The following is a 15,586-nucleotide window of genomic DNA, read 5'->3' as shown; positions in this document are numbered from 1 at the left end:
AAACTAATCACTACGCATTTTTACATGGATTACAATGATGGAAATACATGGTAAAAAGGTCTCATTTTCCCGAACTTGAGGTTTTGCTCCAGCACACAACTGGTGTAACAAAGGTCGTGGTATGTACTATCCTGTCTGTTGGATGTTGCATATAAAAGATTCCTTGCTGCTAATCGAAAAGAGTAGCCCATGACGTGGCGACAGCGGGTTTGCTCTCTCAATATCTGTGTGGTCTTTAACCATATGTCTGACGCCATATAACCGTAAATAAAATGTGTTGAGTGCGTCGATAAATAAAACATTTCTTTCATTGCTCCAGCACTGCTCCTGTTTCGTACGCCTATGCTTGTGTATAAAATGTACTGCTATGACAATAGCTCGTTTAGTGATACGCACATATACACACACGCACGCACGAACGTACGTACATATACGCACACCACGTTGCCTGGCCACTCACCAAGAATGTAACTGATATATCCTACCTCGGCAACTGACAAATCACGAACTACTGGCAGGCCCGGCAGGGGGCGCAGTTACTCTTTTCTCCATCGGTTTGTAAGGGATAGACCGATTCCCACACACATCATTTACTGTCAGTGTTACGCCGCTCGGCGAGTGCGCTACATACACGGGTGTACCCATAACACTGGAACACACCGACAGCTAATCTAGACAAGACCGTAACTTTGGAAAATATATTCGGTGACGAAAGATTTCCGTCTCAAGATGAAAATACACAGGTAAGCGAAAAAAGGTTAACAGTTGAAGTTTGTTTTGTTTAACGATACCTCTAGAGAAGATTGATTTATTCATCATCGGCTATTGCATGTCAAACATTTGGTAATTATGACATATAGTCTTAGATAGGAAACCCGCTACATTTTTCCATTAGTAGTAAGGGATCTTTTATATGGACCATCACAAAAGACAGCATAGCCTTTGATATACTAGTCGTGGTACACTGGCTGGAACGAGAAATAGCCCAATAGTCCAAACGACGGGGATCAATCCGAAACCGACCGCACATCAAGCGAGCGCTTTACCACTGGGCTACGTCCCGCCCTCTAAGCGAGAAACGAGTAGCACGCTAATTCAAATTAAAATTCACTAAATAAAATATCGTTAAAGCTACATTTCGGGTATATGTTTAAAAATGTATATGTATATATGTGTGTGTGTGTGTGTGTGTGTGTGTGTGTGTGTGTGTATATATATATATATGTGTGTGTGTGTGTGTGTGTGTATATATATATATATATATTGTTTTGTTATACATCATTAGCATTAATCTTCAGTTTAATACTAAGAAGATGGTTGGTTTTTCACAGGTTTGTGTTACAGAGCAGGGGCCGTGGAATAAGGTTAGGGGTCAAAGGTTATGGTCCCCAACCTTTCCCTCTGACTATGCTCAGAAGGCTGGAAATGCTGTACTTTTAACACCTGACTTTCAAAATGTTCTCTGCAAACCCCTAATAAATCAAGGTCCTCAAATAATTGTATTTTTATCCACCAGACTTTCGAGTTGACAGCGGTCCTCCACTTTTCAAAGCAGTAATAAATAAATTAATTGAAAATATACACACACACAGACACACACACACACACACACACACACACAGACAGACAGACAGACAGACAGACAGACACACACACACACACACACACACACACATACACACACAGATATATATATATATATATATATATATATATATATATATATGGCGACAGACTCATTTTTGTACGAAGGCAATTGGCGATAACTGCTGAAAGCTGTAACACACGCGTTTATTAAAATTGTAGTTATGTTTGTGTTTTGTATTTGTGGATTGCCCAATCTACAGTCACAGAACTGACCAAAGAAAAAGAAATGATCAATATGACCTCATTAAAATTTTGACAATCGGCGATGTTAATTTTTGCTCGAAAGTACTAGTATATATTTTTTCTTTGGATTTTTAGAGTTAAAAAACACGAAAACACTAAAACCCTGTTCAAACACATTGGAATATGTTTGTCTAAATATATTTTCGTGTCATATTCTTAAAATATACATTGCAAAAACAATGGTGCATTATTCAGCCTTTAGCTGCCATACAATAGTTACTGTATACCAGAAAGAAAGAAAGAAATGTTTTATTTAACGACGCACTCAACACATTTTATTTACGGCTATATGGCGTCAGACATATGGGTAAGGACCACACAGATTTTGAGAGGAAACCCGCTGTCGCCACTTCATGGGCTACTCTTTCCGATTAGCTGCAAGGGTAAGTATACCAAAAGTCAACTAAACAGCTAAAAATATTACTTAAAACTATGGAAGGTTTTTTGTTACCTCCTCCAACATCGCATTCTCCCCCAATCTGTGTGTGTGTGTGTGTGTGTGTGTGTGTGTGTCTCTCTCTCTCTCTGTGTGTGTGTGTGTGTGTGTGTGTGTGTGTGTGTGTTCTAACCCTGTATGTTTAACGTGTCATGTACTATAACAACAAAAGGAGAGAATTAACAACTAACATGAACGTTGGTTTAACGCACTGCGAATCCAGAATCAGTTCTGTGTATAGATCTATGCACGCGTATACGCCAGTGGAATCGCTTTTAACATATTATGTTGTGTAATATAATCCAACAGGCCCGCGGTTGTGTAGACGAATCATGTGATTACCAGTACAAAAGAAAAAAAGTAAAAAAGAACCCCAAAACATAAAAAAAAGAATAAGGAAGAAAAAAAAAGAGCACAAATATAAAAACACAAAAAACACTAAACAAAACCCCAACAAAACAACACAAAAACAGAAAAGAAAGAAAGAAAAAAAAAAAAAAAAAAAAAAAAAAAAAAAAAAAAAAAAAAAAAAAAAAAAAAAAATCTGCGTGATATCAGATCTTGACATTAAAAAAATATACTCTTGTTTTGCGATCTTAGGAAAGTCAATGACATTTCCAGTTCACGTGATCTTTGCTTCCGCCAGTCACAACACAGCAGGCTAACACTTGCTAGCGAGTCGGTGTTTTCAGAATACTTCAACAGATTAATGAATCCAATGTTTTCGTCTAGGATGCAATGGGTTGCAGGCTCAGTCACAGTTTTGTTTTCCTCAACCCAAGCAGTGCCCAACATCTGGTATATGAAAAGCCCTGGTATGTATTGTCCTGCCTATTTGGAAGTGCATATAAGTGCACATTTTATGCACGGTTATATGGCGTCGGACATATGGTTAAGTACCACACATATATTGGGAGAGGAAAACCGCTGTCGCCACTTCATGGGCTACTCTTTTCGATTGACAAGAAGGGATAGTTTATATGCACCATCCCACAGACAGGACAGTATATACCACGGCCTTTGTTACACCAGTTGTGGAGCACTGACTAGAAGGAGAAATAGCCCAATGGATCCACCGACGGGGATCGATCCTAGATCCTAGATCTAGCGAATGCTTTACCACTGGGCTACGTCCCGCCCCTATGCATATAACGGATATCCTGCTGCTATTTTCGGAGGAGTTGCCTGTAGACGATTCTCTCTCTCTCTCTCTCTCTCTCTCTCTCTCTCTCTCTCTCTCTCTCTCTCTCTCTCTCTCTCTCTCTCTCTCTCTCTCTCCCTCTCTCTCTCAATGACAACTCGCCACTAAACAAGCATTTCCTAATGTTAAACTGCCCAACATCAAAAGAAAACTGCTAATGCAACGGGTTCTCGTTGGCACTAACAACATATACCTTTGAGAACATACATTATATAACCATTTATTTTCACTTCAAAATGTTGCTATATGACCGTATCTGGCTGTAGTACCAAACCGAACAGGTGGTTCTGAAACAGATTCACACTGGCTGTTTGTTCCGCTATACAACCAGGTCGTAAAAAATCAATGCAAAATATTAGAAAATAATAGGCTACGAATTACTACGGCAGTTTTCAAAAGATTTCTGCCTTGGACTAAGTGATCACTTCGGAGCCTGCCTACGTCAGTTTTCAACCAGTGGTACCGGCCTCGGTGGCGCAGTGGTTATGTCATCGGACTACAGGCTTCTAGGTACAGGGTTCGCAGCCCGGTACCGGCTCCAATCCAGAGCGAGTACTTAAGGGATCCGTGGGTAGGCATAAGTCCACTACACCCTCTTCTCTCTCACTAAACACTAACCAACTAACCCAGCCCAGATAGACAGCCCAGATAGCTGAGGTGTTTGCCCAGGACAGCGTGCTTGCACCTTAATTGGATAAAAGCACGAAAATAAGTTGAAATGAAATCAACCAGTAACAGTTAGAATAACGTTTGTCCAACGGCAAGAATTTGCCATCAGTCAATTCTCTTGATCTACGGCAATTGCCGACGGTGTCGCCGTTGAATTCGAGTCCTGATTCTGAATATACTTTCTAACAGGTCTTTAAATCAGTTTGAATGTTAACATTGAAGTATTCTCGAGATTTAAAGGGAACGCTTATCTTAATGGACCTTTATTTGATAAGACAATTATTTTAAACAAACTTTGCATATCATTTCTTTGCATGCATGGGAATGTTTGTAACTTCTGCTGAGGGATGGAAATAGAATATCAGATACTAATTTGCTACAGGAAGTTAGAAAAAAAGCTCTTATGTTGCAGCCATTAAATTGCGCGATGTACACGCATAATAATCTGAACATACGATTTCATCCAAGTCAAAGCGATAAACGCTGTGCGAAATACATATGCTCAAAATAATCACTCTCGAATTAAGTACAAACATGCTGACCCGAAAAGATTTCACCTCAAAACCACTGACATGTGGGGATATATTAGCATTAAATAATATGCAAACGTGTTTTCGAATTTCTACAACCCTTCTGCAGCTGTTAATGACATTACCACACTAAGTAGACCTCTCTGTGCTCGGAACAGACACAAAACCTCTTGCTCCCGAATTAGTGAGATCCACAGCCATGAGAATTCAGAAGAATTCGCCACATTTCCTAATGAAGGTACTATATAGGATTCTGACGTGCTGCAACGTGGTACAAAAATTCTCCGATATGTTTTGGCAGCTACTAACTTAATAAACTATGTACATGTTTCGTAACATGTTTGGTTAACTGGGAAATTCATAAACAGAGTGCAATAACACCCCTCCCCCCAAAAAATAAAATAAAATAAATAAAACAAATAAAAAATAACAAATCTAAAACCCACACAAATCCCCAAACCAAAAACAAACAAAAACATAACCGCTCCAACCCCCCACAAAAAAAACTCACCAAAAAACCCCAAAACAAACAAACAAAAAACAAACAAATCATCAACAGTCCCCAGACAATCTAAAGTCGTGGTAGTGATACAGAGCGCTTTATTTGTGAACTCTGCTAGACGATACTCCGCACTCGAACATACTAGATACTCCGCACTCGAAAACACTAGAAGTCAAAAGGGGTTTCCTCACCAATCGCGGAGATAGCAATCACATAGTAATGAACGCGGCAGATGTTTCGTTGTATTATTAGCCGAGACTTACATAAACACGATGAATGGCATGGATTTTTCAACATTCTTTTAGATAACGACGGCATAACGATGATGTATGCTATTTTTTGTTTCAGCTGATACTTCAATAATGATGAATTGCATGAATTTTTCACCGTGCTATTAGCTAACGCTGACATAATAATGATCTGTACTATTTTTGTGTTAGCTGAGACTTCAATAATGATGAATTGCATGAATTATTCACCATTCTATTAGCTAATGCTGACATGATGATGATCTGCACTATTTTATTAGACTTAAATAATGAGAATAGCACGGATTCTTCACCACTCTATTAGCTAATGCTGACATAATAGTGATCTGTACTATTGTGTTTGTTGAGACTTCTATAGTGATGAATTGCATGGTTTCTTCACCACTCTATTAGCTAATGCTGACATAATAGTGATCTGTACTATTGTGTTTGTTGAGACTTCTATAGTGATGAATTGCACGGTTTCTTCACCACTCTATTAGCTAACGCTGACATAATAGTGATCTGTACTATTGTGTTTGTTGAGACTTCTATAGTGATGAATTGCATGGTTTCTTCACCACTCTATTAGCTAACGCTGACATAATAGTGATCTGTACTATTGTGTTTGTTGAGACTTCTATAGTGATGAATTGCATGGTTTCTTCACCATTCTATTAGCTAACGCTGACATAATAGTGATCTGTACTATTGTGTTTGTTGAGACTTCTATAGTGATGAATTGCATGGTTTCTTCACCACTCTATTAGCTAATGCTGACATAATAGTGATCTGTACTATTGTGTTTGTTGAGACTTTATAGTGATGAATTGCATGGTTTCTTCACCATTCTATTAGCTAATGCTGACATAATAATGATCTGCACTATTGTGTTTGTTGAGACTTCTATAGTGATGAATTGCATGGTTTCTTCACCACTCCATTAGCTAACGCTGACATAATAGTGATCTGTACTATTGTGTTTGTTGAGACTTCTATAGTGATGAATTGCATGGTTTCTTCACCATTCTATTAGCTAATGCTGACATAATAGTGATCTGTACTATTGTGTTTGTTGAGACTTCTATAGTGATGAATTGCATGGTTTCTTCACCATTCTATTAGCTAATGCTGACATAATAGTGATCTGTACTATTGTGTTTGTTGAGACTTCTATAGTGATGAATTGCATGGTTTTTTCACCATTCTATTAGCTAATGCTGACATAATAATGATCTGTACTATTGTGTTTGTTGAGACTTCTATAGTGATGAATTGCATGGTTTCTTCACCACTCTATTAGCTAATGCTGACATAATAACGATCTGTACTATTGTGTTTGTTGAGACTTCTATAGTGATGAATTGCATGGTTTCTTCACCACTCTATTAGCTAATGCTGACATAATAGTGATCTGTACTATTGTGTTTGTTGAGACTTCTATAGTGATGAATTGCATGGTTTCTTCACCATTCTATTAGCTAATGCTGACATAATAGTGATCTGTACTATTGTGTTTGTTGAGACTTCTATAGTGATGAATTGCATGGTTTCTTCACCACTCTATTAGCTAACGCTGACATAATAATGATCTGCACTATTTTCGTTTTAGCTGAGACTTCAATAATGATGAATTGCATGGTTTTTGCACCATTCTATTTGGTAACGCTGACATAATGATGATCTGTACTATTTAATTAGTTGAGATTTACATAAATACGATGAATGGCATTAACGTTTCACCATTCTTTCAGATAACGCAGACATAATGATGATCTGCACTATTTAATTAGTTGAGATTTACATAAATACGATAAATGGCATTAACGTTTCACCATTCTTTCAGATAACGCTAAAATAATGATGATCTGTACTATTTTACTTTTAGCAGAGACCTACATAATTATGAATGGCATGAATTGTTCACCATTCTATTAGCCGAGGCTACATAATGATGCTCTGTACTATGTTTTCAGATGAGACTTACATAATGGCGAATTGCATGATTTCTTACTATTCTTTTAATTAACGCTCATAACTATGATGCTATGTAGGAATTCTTGAAGTATTTCGTAAGCTACCACTAACAAAATGAGGAAATATATTAATCATTCTTGTGTGTGTGTGTGTGTGTGTGTGTGTGTGTAAGCTGATATTCACAAAGACGACTTGTATACATTCCCCACCATTAACACAATATCATTATGGTATATTTCCTCACCATTGATAAGGACTATGTGTACGATTTATTCACCATTTGTAACCTAGATTAACAAAACATGATGAGCTGCATTAACTATGTTCCGTTCTGGGAATTATCATCGATTATCTATGCGAATTCTTCGCCAGTTTAAAAACTGATATGTACAGTTAAAATGTGTTTTATTTAATGCCACTACTACAGCACATTATTCAGAAATAATCGGCTATTGGATATTAAGCATTTAGTAATTTTGACACAGTCTTCCGAGGAAACCCGCTATATTTTTCAACTAGCAGCAAGGGATCTTTTATATGCAGTTTTTCAAAGACAGAGCAGCATATACCACGTCCTTTGATATACAAGACGTGATGCACTGACTGGGACGGGAGAAAATCCAATCAACGAATGGTTCCACCGATGTGGTTAGATCCTACGACTCACAGTTAAGCGCTCTGCCGACTGAATGGCTAAGATATCAATTATATTCTTAATATATGAATTCGTCACCATTTTGGGGCGGGGCGTATCCCAGTGGTAAAGCGCTCGCTTGATGAGCGGTCGGTTTGGGATCGATCCCCGTCGTTGGGCCCATTAGGCTGTTTCTAGTCACAGCCAGTGCACCACGACTGGTATATCAAAGGCCGTGGTATGTGCTACCATGTCTGTGGGATGGTGCATATAAAAGATCCTTTGCTGCTTATCGAAAAGAGTAGCCCATGAAGTGGCGGCAGCGGATTTCCTCTCTCAATACCTGTGTGGTCCTTAACCATATGTCTGACCCCATATAACCTTAAATAAAATGTGTTGAGTGCGTCGTTAAATAAAACATTTCCTTCCTTCCTTCCTGAATCTGATGCCACAGAACTTTAGTTTGATTATTCTCGAGTCCAGTCATGACATTAAACTTGAATGTTGTTAACCAATACCACGTGGGCACACACATTGCTCTACGTCACCACAAGAAAGTACAGCGCAGGTTCGTTTCGCATAAAGGCGTTGGGTTTCTTCAGCAATTGCCGACGTATTACAACATATCAATAAGGGGAGGGCTGAAGGTGACTCGAACTAGTAACGACCATGTGTACGATTTCTTCACCATTTTACCGGAGATTAACTAATAACATGATATGATGACCTTCATGAATTCGTTACCATTCTCTGAAATAGCCTAATATATCTCGATTCACTGTGCGAATTCTTCATCAGTTTAGTAGTTGAAATTTATATTACTTGATTAATGTACGAAATCGTCACCAGTTTTAGTAGCTAGGCCAGTGGAATTAATACACAAATTGTTCATTGGTTTGGTTTGATTACATTTTATGATTAATGAAGGGATTCGTCATTGGTCTAGCAGCTGCGATTTATATTATTTGCTTAATTTACGAATTCGTCACCAGTTTTGTAGCTGAGATTTATTTTATGTGATTAAATAATGTACAAATTCTGCACTATTATATAAACTGGAAATCACAAAGATGGTCTGATTCACATGTATCCATCCATCAATCTATTTATCGATCGATTGATCGATATATTTATCTATCGAGTAATTGATAAATGAACAAATCAACTGTTTAACGTGCGCTTCCATTCATGGAAGGTTCAAGCACATCTGTCTTAGGCACACACTCCAAATTCCTATGTAAAATAAGTTTGTTTTCGTTTAACGACATCACTAGAGCACATTGATTTATTAATAATCGGCTATTGGATGTCAGACATTTGGTAATTTTTGACATAGTCTTAGAGAGAAAACCCGCTACGTTTTCACCTTAGTAGCATGGGATCTTTTATATGCACCATCCTGCTGACAGAATAGCACATACTGGGGCGTAGCCAGAGAGGGGGAAAAGAACCAAACGGCGAGGTAAACCCAGACCTGTATAATAAATATCAGTGTCATGGGAAAAATAAAATAAATCTGGGGAAATTCCAGACGAGGCAAGCGCCTCGTCTGCCTCATTGCTGGCTACGCCATTGACATACCACGGTCTTTGATATACCTGTCGTGGTGCACTGGCTGGAACGAGAAAAAGCTCTGTGGACCACCGACGGTGATCGATCTTAAACCGATCGCGCAACAGATTTGTCAAAAACGATGGGAATAATGAATGACTTGTTTTCACTCACGTGTTTACCATCATAAACAAAACCCGCTGATTACCGCGTGCCTTTTCGCATACAGTGCTCTGACGCGTAAACACGACACCAAGATCAAAGGTCATGCTTCATTACACGCTCAATGAGGATTCCCGCCAAACTGCAACTGCGTATGTCAACCGCTCTGTGATCGTTTAGTGCATGTGGTTCGCGCGTGCACCAAGTCACCTGACCAGAGCAGACCCATTTGGTACCGATCCAACAGACGGGCACGTGCGGTACTGAATGATGCAATGCTGTTAAGAAATTGGCATTTTGCAAAGTAGCGTACGTTCGAACGAGTAGAAATTGAAAACAAACTGAAATAACAAGATGTTGTTGGTTCACGGGAAAGTGTTTGTTATTTTAGTTATAATCTTATTTTTTTAATGCATTTATTATTTACTTTTTTAAAAACATTTTCGTTTTTTTTTTTTGTGTACTCCCAATGAGTACATTTTATGTGTCAAGATAACTTTCTCTTTACTTCGGTATTCTATTAAAATACATAAGTACATACCAGGGCCCCGTTCCACGAAGCAATCTTAGCCCTAAGATTACCTCAGGCGCATAGCTACCTGTGACGGTACATGCTCTTAATTTCTTTTCGCCTGTGGCGATATTAATTGTTTTAGAAGGCCGTGTGCAGTTCCAAATGTACTTAGCCAGGTGGGCAACTTGTTACGTGATACCTTGCGCGACGGTCATCGAGCTGTACTTCTAATACACACCCAGCCAGGTGCGGAGGCCATGTGGCCAGTAGTTACGTAATACCTCCGCGCGACCGTGGAATCTCTAGCGAACTGGCGACATTAAGTCTGACGATCTGAGAAAAAAAAATACCGCTTGGTCGCGGTGGAAATAGCACTTGTAGGGATTCGGTGCCGCGATGTACCCCCAGGCGATATTCGCTGTCTCTGAGAGTTTTGAATAAATAGCTAGGATTTAGAGATATCGAGGAGAAACGATAGGAAGGCTCGAGGGGATCGCTGTCCGTCCACTGAACGATCTATATTAGTTCAGACGGGACTTTGGTAAATATATATTTTCTGCTCTGTGTATAACCTTGATGTGATTGATGTGACTTTAAATATTTTAATACTGTATTATACCAATATTATTTAGACGGCGCTGCCGGTCATCTGACGCAGTATTCTGTAGCCTCACCGTTCTGATATATATATATATAGCTTAGCCAGTCATCCTAGAGGACCTAGGTAAACTGTAGGTTATTGTCTTTATTGTGATAGGTACCAGTATTAAGTCTGTATTGCAAGGTTATTGAATGAGTAGTTAAGGGTTAATTAAAAATTAACCAGTTAGGAATAGAGTTGTAATTCCTTTATTAATTAAGTTCCCCTGGCAGCGTTTCTCAATTATCACACGTTATTGAACGAGTAGTAAGGGTTAATTAAAAATTAACCAGTTAGGAATAGAATTGTAATTCCTTTATTAATTAAGTTCCCCTAGAAGCGTTTCTCAATTATCACACGTGTGTGTGTTAGCGTTTCTCAATTATCACACGTGTGGGTGTTGTGTCACGGTGAAGTGATTAGCATATTGTGTAAACTAGACACCTAGAGATTAACTAATTAAGTGATCAGTTCTGGGTTGTTATTATTGTTGTTATTAATTAACTACTGCGGCAGTACATTTGTCAGCGTAGGTTAATACAGATTCCAAAGTGTATTGTGTTTTGTTGTGTTTTCTAGTGAACTAAACGTGCTATAATAATATATACTTTATATAAGATCGTATCTCTGATCATACCTAGACGAGCCACAGCGGGTATAACAGCCTGTTACAGAGAGATCTAATAGATATACAGTTAGGAGAGAGATTTGGATAATCGTGTTTCATTCAGTTACGGGTATTATAGAATCCCCGTGACACTACCCTATGCACTTAAGTTGATCTTAGGGCTAAGATCGCTTCGTAGAACGTGGCCCAGGGCCGTAGCTAGCGAGGGTGGGGGTGGGACAAGATGGGCAATCCCCCCCCCCCCCCGAAAAAAATCCGGAAAGCATTATAGAAACCTAAAGAAAATTCTCTTCTTAACCGTTTAAGGAGTTTTAGACTATTAACTACTCATTAACCCCCCAAACAAAAAATCCTAGCTACGGCCCTGCATATATCTTTGTTGATCTTTTGCAATTTATTAAGGAAGAAACTCATTTTCATTTACGTTTGTATGACTTCGAACATGTGGGTACACAGATTCTGAGAGAGGAAACCTGTTGTCACCATGCCAAGGACTAATGGGATCAAGGGATCATTTACAGGCACGGTCCAACAAACAGGATAGTACATGCCACGGCTTTTATCATCCTAGTTATGGACAACTGACTGGGGCAAGAAATAGACCAAGGGGCCCACCGACGGTTATCTATCTTAGATCGATCACACGCCAGGCGAACGCTTTACCATTGGGCTACATTCCGTCTTTCGCAGTTTATGTTTACCACCTGTTAACTATATGAGTGAGGGAAGTAGCCCAGAGAAAAAGCGCTTGCTTGGTGTGCGGTCAATCTGGGATCGATCCCCTGTCAGTGGGCCCATTGGGCTCTTTCTCGTTCCAGCCACTGCACCACGACTGACATATCAAATGCCGTGGTATGTACTACCCTGTCTGTGGGATGGTGCATATAAAAAATCCCTTGCTGCTAATCGAAAAGGCGACAGCGGGTTTCCTCTCTCAATATCTGTGTGGTCCTTAACCATATGTCTCACGCCATATAACCGCAAATAAAATGCGTTGGGTTCGTCGTTAAATAAAACATTTCCTTCCAACATGTATATGACGTCACAATTCATCTTTGAAATGTTTTTACTACACCCAGGCCGTCATGTGATAATAAAATGAGCAATCGTTAAGACCAAATGTAATTCACTACTGGAGTAGTTAAAGGCATACTGTCACGGATTTAAGGACTTTATTTCTCTAAAAATGGATAATAAAAAAATATAAACAAATTACATTAATTATTGGAATCCAAATCTAGCTATCCCATCACCTAACTGAACCATGATGGAGTGAAATAAATGTCATCATTCTCAGCAATTTTAGTTTTTGAATTATGGGCCATTGCCATAATTCAATTATTTTTACAAAATGTCATTAATAAATGGAGTAGGGTGGTTATGAAGATGGTTGAATAAAGTACATTTAGGGACAAATTAAATTATTGTTGTTCAGGTAATACTTTGTTGGACCATTAAATAGGTCAGTGGTCTGTGACAATATGCCTTTAATATATTGACAAGATGACAACAGTGGTAAGTCAGGAGCACTTGCAAACAGATTCACTGATGACGTCAAGGGGGTGGGAAGTAGCCCAGTGGTAAAGCACTCGCCTGATGCACAGTTGGTCTAGGATCGATGCCCACCGGGTGTGTGTGTGTGTGTGGGGGGGGGGGGGGATTGGACTATTTCTCGTTCCAGCCAGTGCACCACGACTGGTGTATCAAAGGTCGTGGTATGTGCTACCCTCTCTGTGGGGATGTTGCATATAAAATTCCCTTGCTACTAATGAAAAAAAAAGTACAACGGGTTTCCTCTCTAAGACTATATGTCAAAATTACCAAAAGTTTGGCATCAAATAGCCGATGATTAATAAATCAATGTGATCTAGTGGTGTCGTTAAACAAAATAAACTAACTTTACCTACATGATTAGAACCGCCATTGCTGTCGTCTGCTATATTCATCTAACATTAAGCAAAAACACAAAAAAACACCCCAAAACATGCCTCCGGAATTCTACCACTTCGTGAATGACCTCGTGACATCAATCCAGCAGTCGTCAAAACAGATATTAATTGATTGGAACCACATGTTCCTGTTTTAAAAGTAATAGAATTTGGCACATGTTTTCTGCATTTGCAGCAGAGCCGTCAAAGTCGTTGAGCGGCCAGGAACGAATCCAGAAACGGTATTGCGGTGGGGGAGGGTGGTACTAAGGGCACTTGTGAAAAGAACGTCCAAACGTAATATATATATATATATATACATGTATATGAAAAATGAGTATTTAAATATTTTATTGGGGACGGGTCCCTGGATACCTCTGACGTCAGGACGCACAAGACAGAAGTGAGGAAAGAAACCCGGTCTTCTGGTAGTAGTATAACAAGTGTCATCTCTATGAGTCAAAGTTCAAACTGCACTATTCTTTAGTGATACGCCATTATGAACCCGTATCCGATTTATCGCGATTTATCATGCAATCATGCTTTCTGTGACCTGATAACCCCTACATGATAATTCGAAGTGTTATTATGCCACTGTCTGATAACACCTCCGTTGCTAGCAGGATAACCTTAGCTTTGCTATGTGTTTTTTTGTGTAAATTTTGAGGTAAGTCGGTTCCTCAGTTTTCAAACACCCATTTACAACAATAACTGTTGCACTGCATAAATAAATATAGCATTCACACTTCCAGTAATATCAAACTACCTCTTATTTTTCAATTCTCCATTGTTCTCTCCCATTCAGAACTAGTCAGCGTTTGGAATTAAAAAATTTGAGACAAAAGAGCAAGTAGCTTCCTGCAAAGAATGTTTACATTGGAAACAGCGTCTGACGTCACAATCACTAGCAGCCAGTGATATAGATCTTTAGGTCACACATAAACTTGCGTTTATGTTAACAGATTGTAATGTTGTGACACAACAGACTTTGAAATATAATCAAAGTGTTTTATTTATAATTTGGAAACACATCACTTTTTGGTTGGCTTTGCCATTCTAATGATGCTTTCGGTCACCTGCTATTATCCAACTATCAGTAGTATTTTCTACGCGATAATAAATACTAGTTTCTGTTCCGCTTTTGACTGAAACATATTACAAAAATAGAACTTGAAAGGGGTTGTATGATAAAAAAATATGAGGTTACTACGTTTTGATATCGTGGTTATTTGGCTCACCTGTTACACCGTTATCTGAACCTCGCCAAATAACCACGATATCAAAACGTAGTAACAAGATATTCTCTATATCTATCACATATGGCTGACGCTGATTTCTTTTCTATTTTTTTTCCTTCTTAAACTATTGACAGCACGTTACCTAATACCTGCTGCCCAAGATGTCGATACAAAATTCCTCCCCTTTCCCACCATTTTCTTAAATGTCATAATGTTGGCATTAGCAGAGAGCCCGCGAAAAGGTAACCGAGGTGGCGTCGATATCGAGGAGGAATTTTCGTGCCGACAAAACGTAAACACGCCAGGTGAATGAACGCTTCACCTTTTCCCCCACTTTCTACACGTGCGCGTTACCGAAATACCCTTGGCTGATGCAATGCACGCTAGTAAATGGATACTATTACCCGCGTGCGTAAATAGATACTATTGCCTGCGTGTGTCGACCATATGAACTCGCTCAGGTTAGATGAGGGGCAGTTGTTTATATTATAGTATTGAGTGTAAATAGAAAGCGATTGGTTTGAGTTACCGCTGCTTTTAACCTGATTATATGGTCGTTTAAAATGATATACCCTAGCTTGTAAACACTGCACAGAATTATAACATAGCATATGCTTTTCTCCATCTAAGTAAAAAGGGCGCTTCTAAAAAGGTAAATACCTGTCATGGAGTCAGACATAACTCTCGTGCCCACGACAGGCGTGCTTGTACAGTTCTCTGATGGAAGCAGAAAGAAATGAAAGAAGGAAATGTTTTATTTAACGACGAACTCAACACATTTTATTTACGGTTATATTGCGTCAGACATATATGGTTAAGAACCACACAGATATTGAGA

At 38.9% G+C, this 15,586-nt stretch overlaps 1 protein-coding gene across 1 annotated transcript in view; it reads left to right on the top strand.

The window, feature by feature from the left end:
- Positions 1 to 605: 605 nt before the first annotated feature.
- Positions 606 to 15,586, top strand: part of LOC121376277 — a 66,447-nt gene continuing 51,466 nt past the window's right edge. Inside the window, exon 1 of the mRNA XM_041504146.1 lies at positions 606 to 743. Coding sequence (XP_041360080.1) covers positions 730 to 743 — 14 coding nt within the window. The 5' untranslated portion in view covers positions 606 to 729. The remainder of the gene's footprint in view (positions 744 to 15,586) is intronic.

The sequence above is a fragment of the Gigantopelta aegis genome, chromosome 1 (genome assembly GCF_016097555.1).
Source record: "Gigantopelta aegis isolate Gae_Host chromosome 1, Gae_host_genome, whole genome shotgun sequence".
NCBI classification, from domain to species: Eukaryota; Metazoa; Mollusca; class Gastropoda; order Neomphalida; family Peltospiridae; genus Gigantopelta; species Gigantopelta aegis.
Note: the sequence above shows the minus strand (reverse complement) of the source record. Positions and strands in the feature narration are given on the sequence as shown.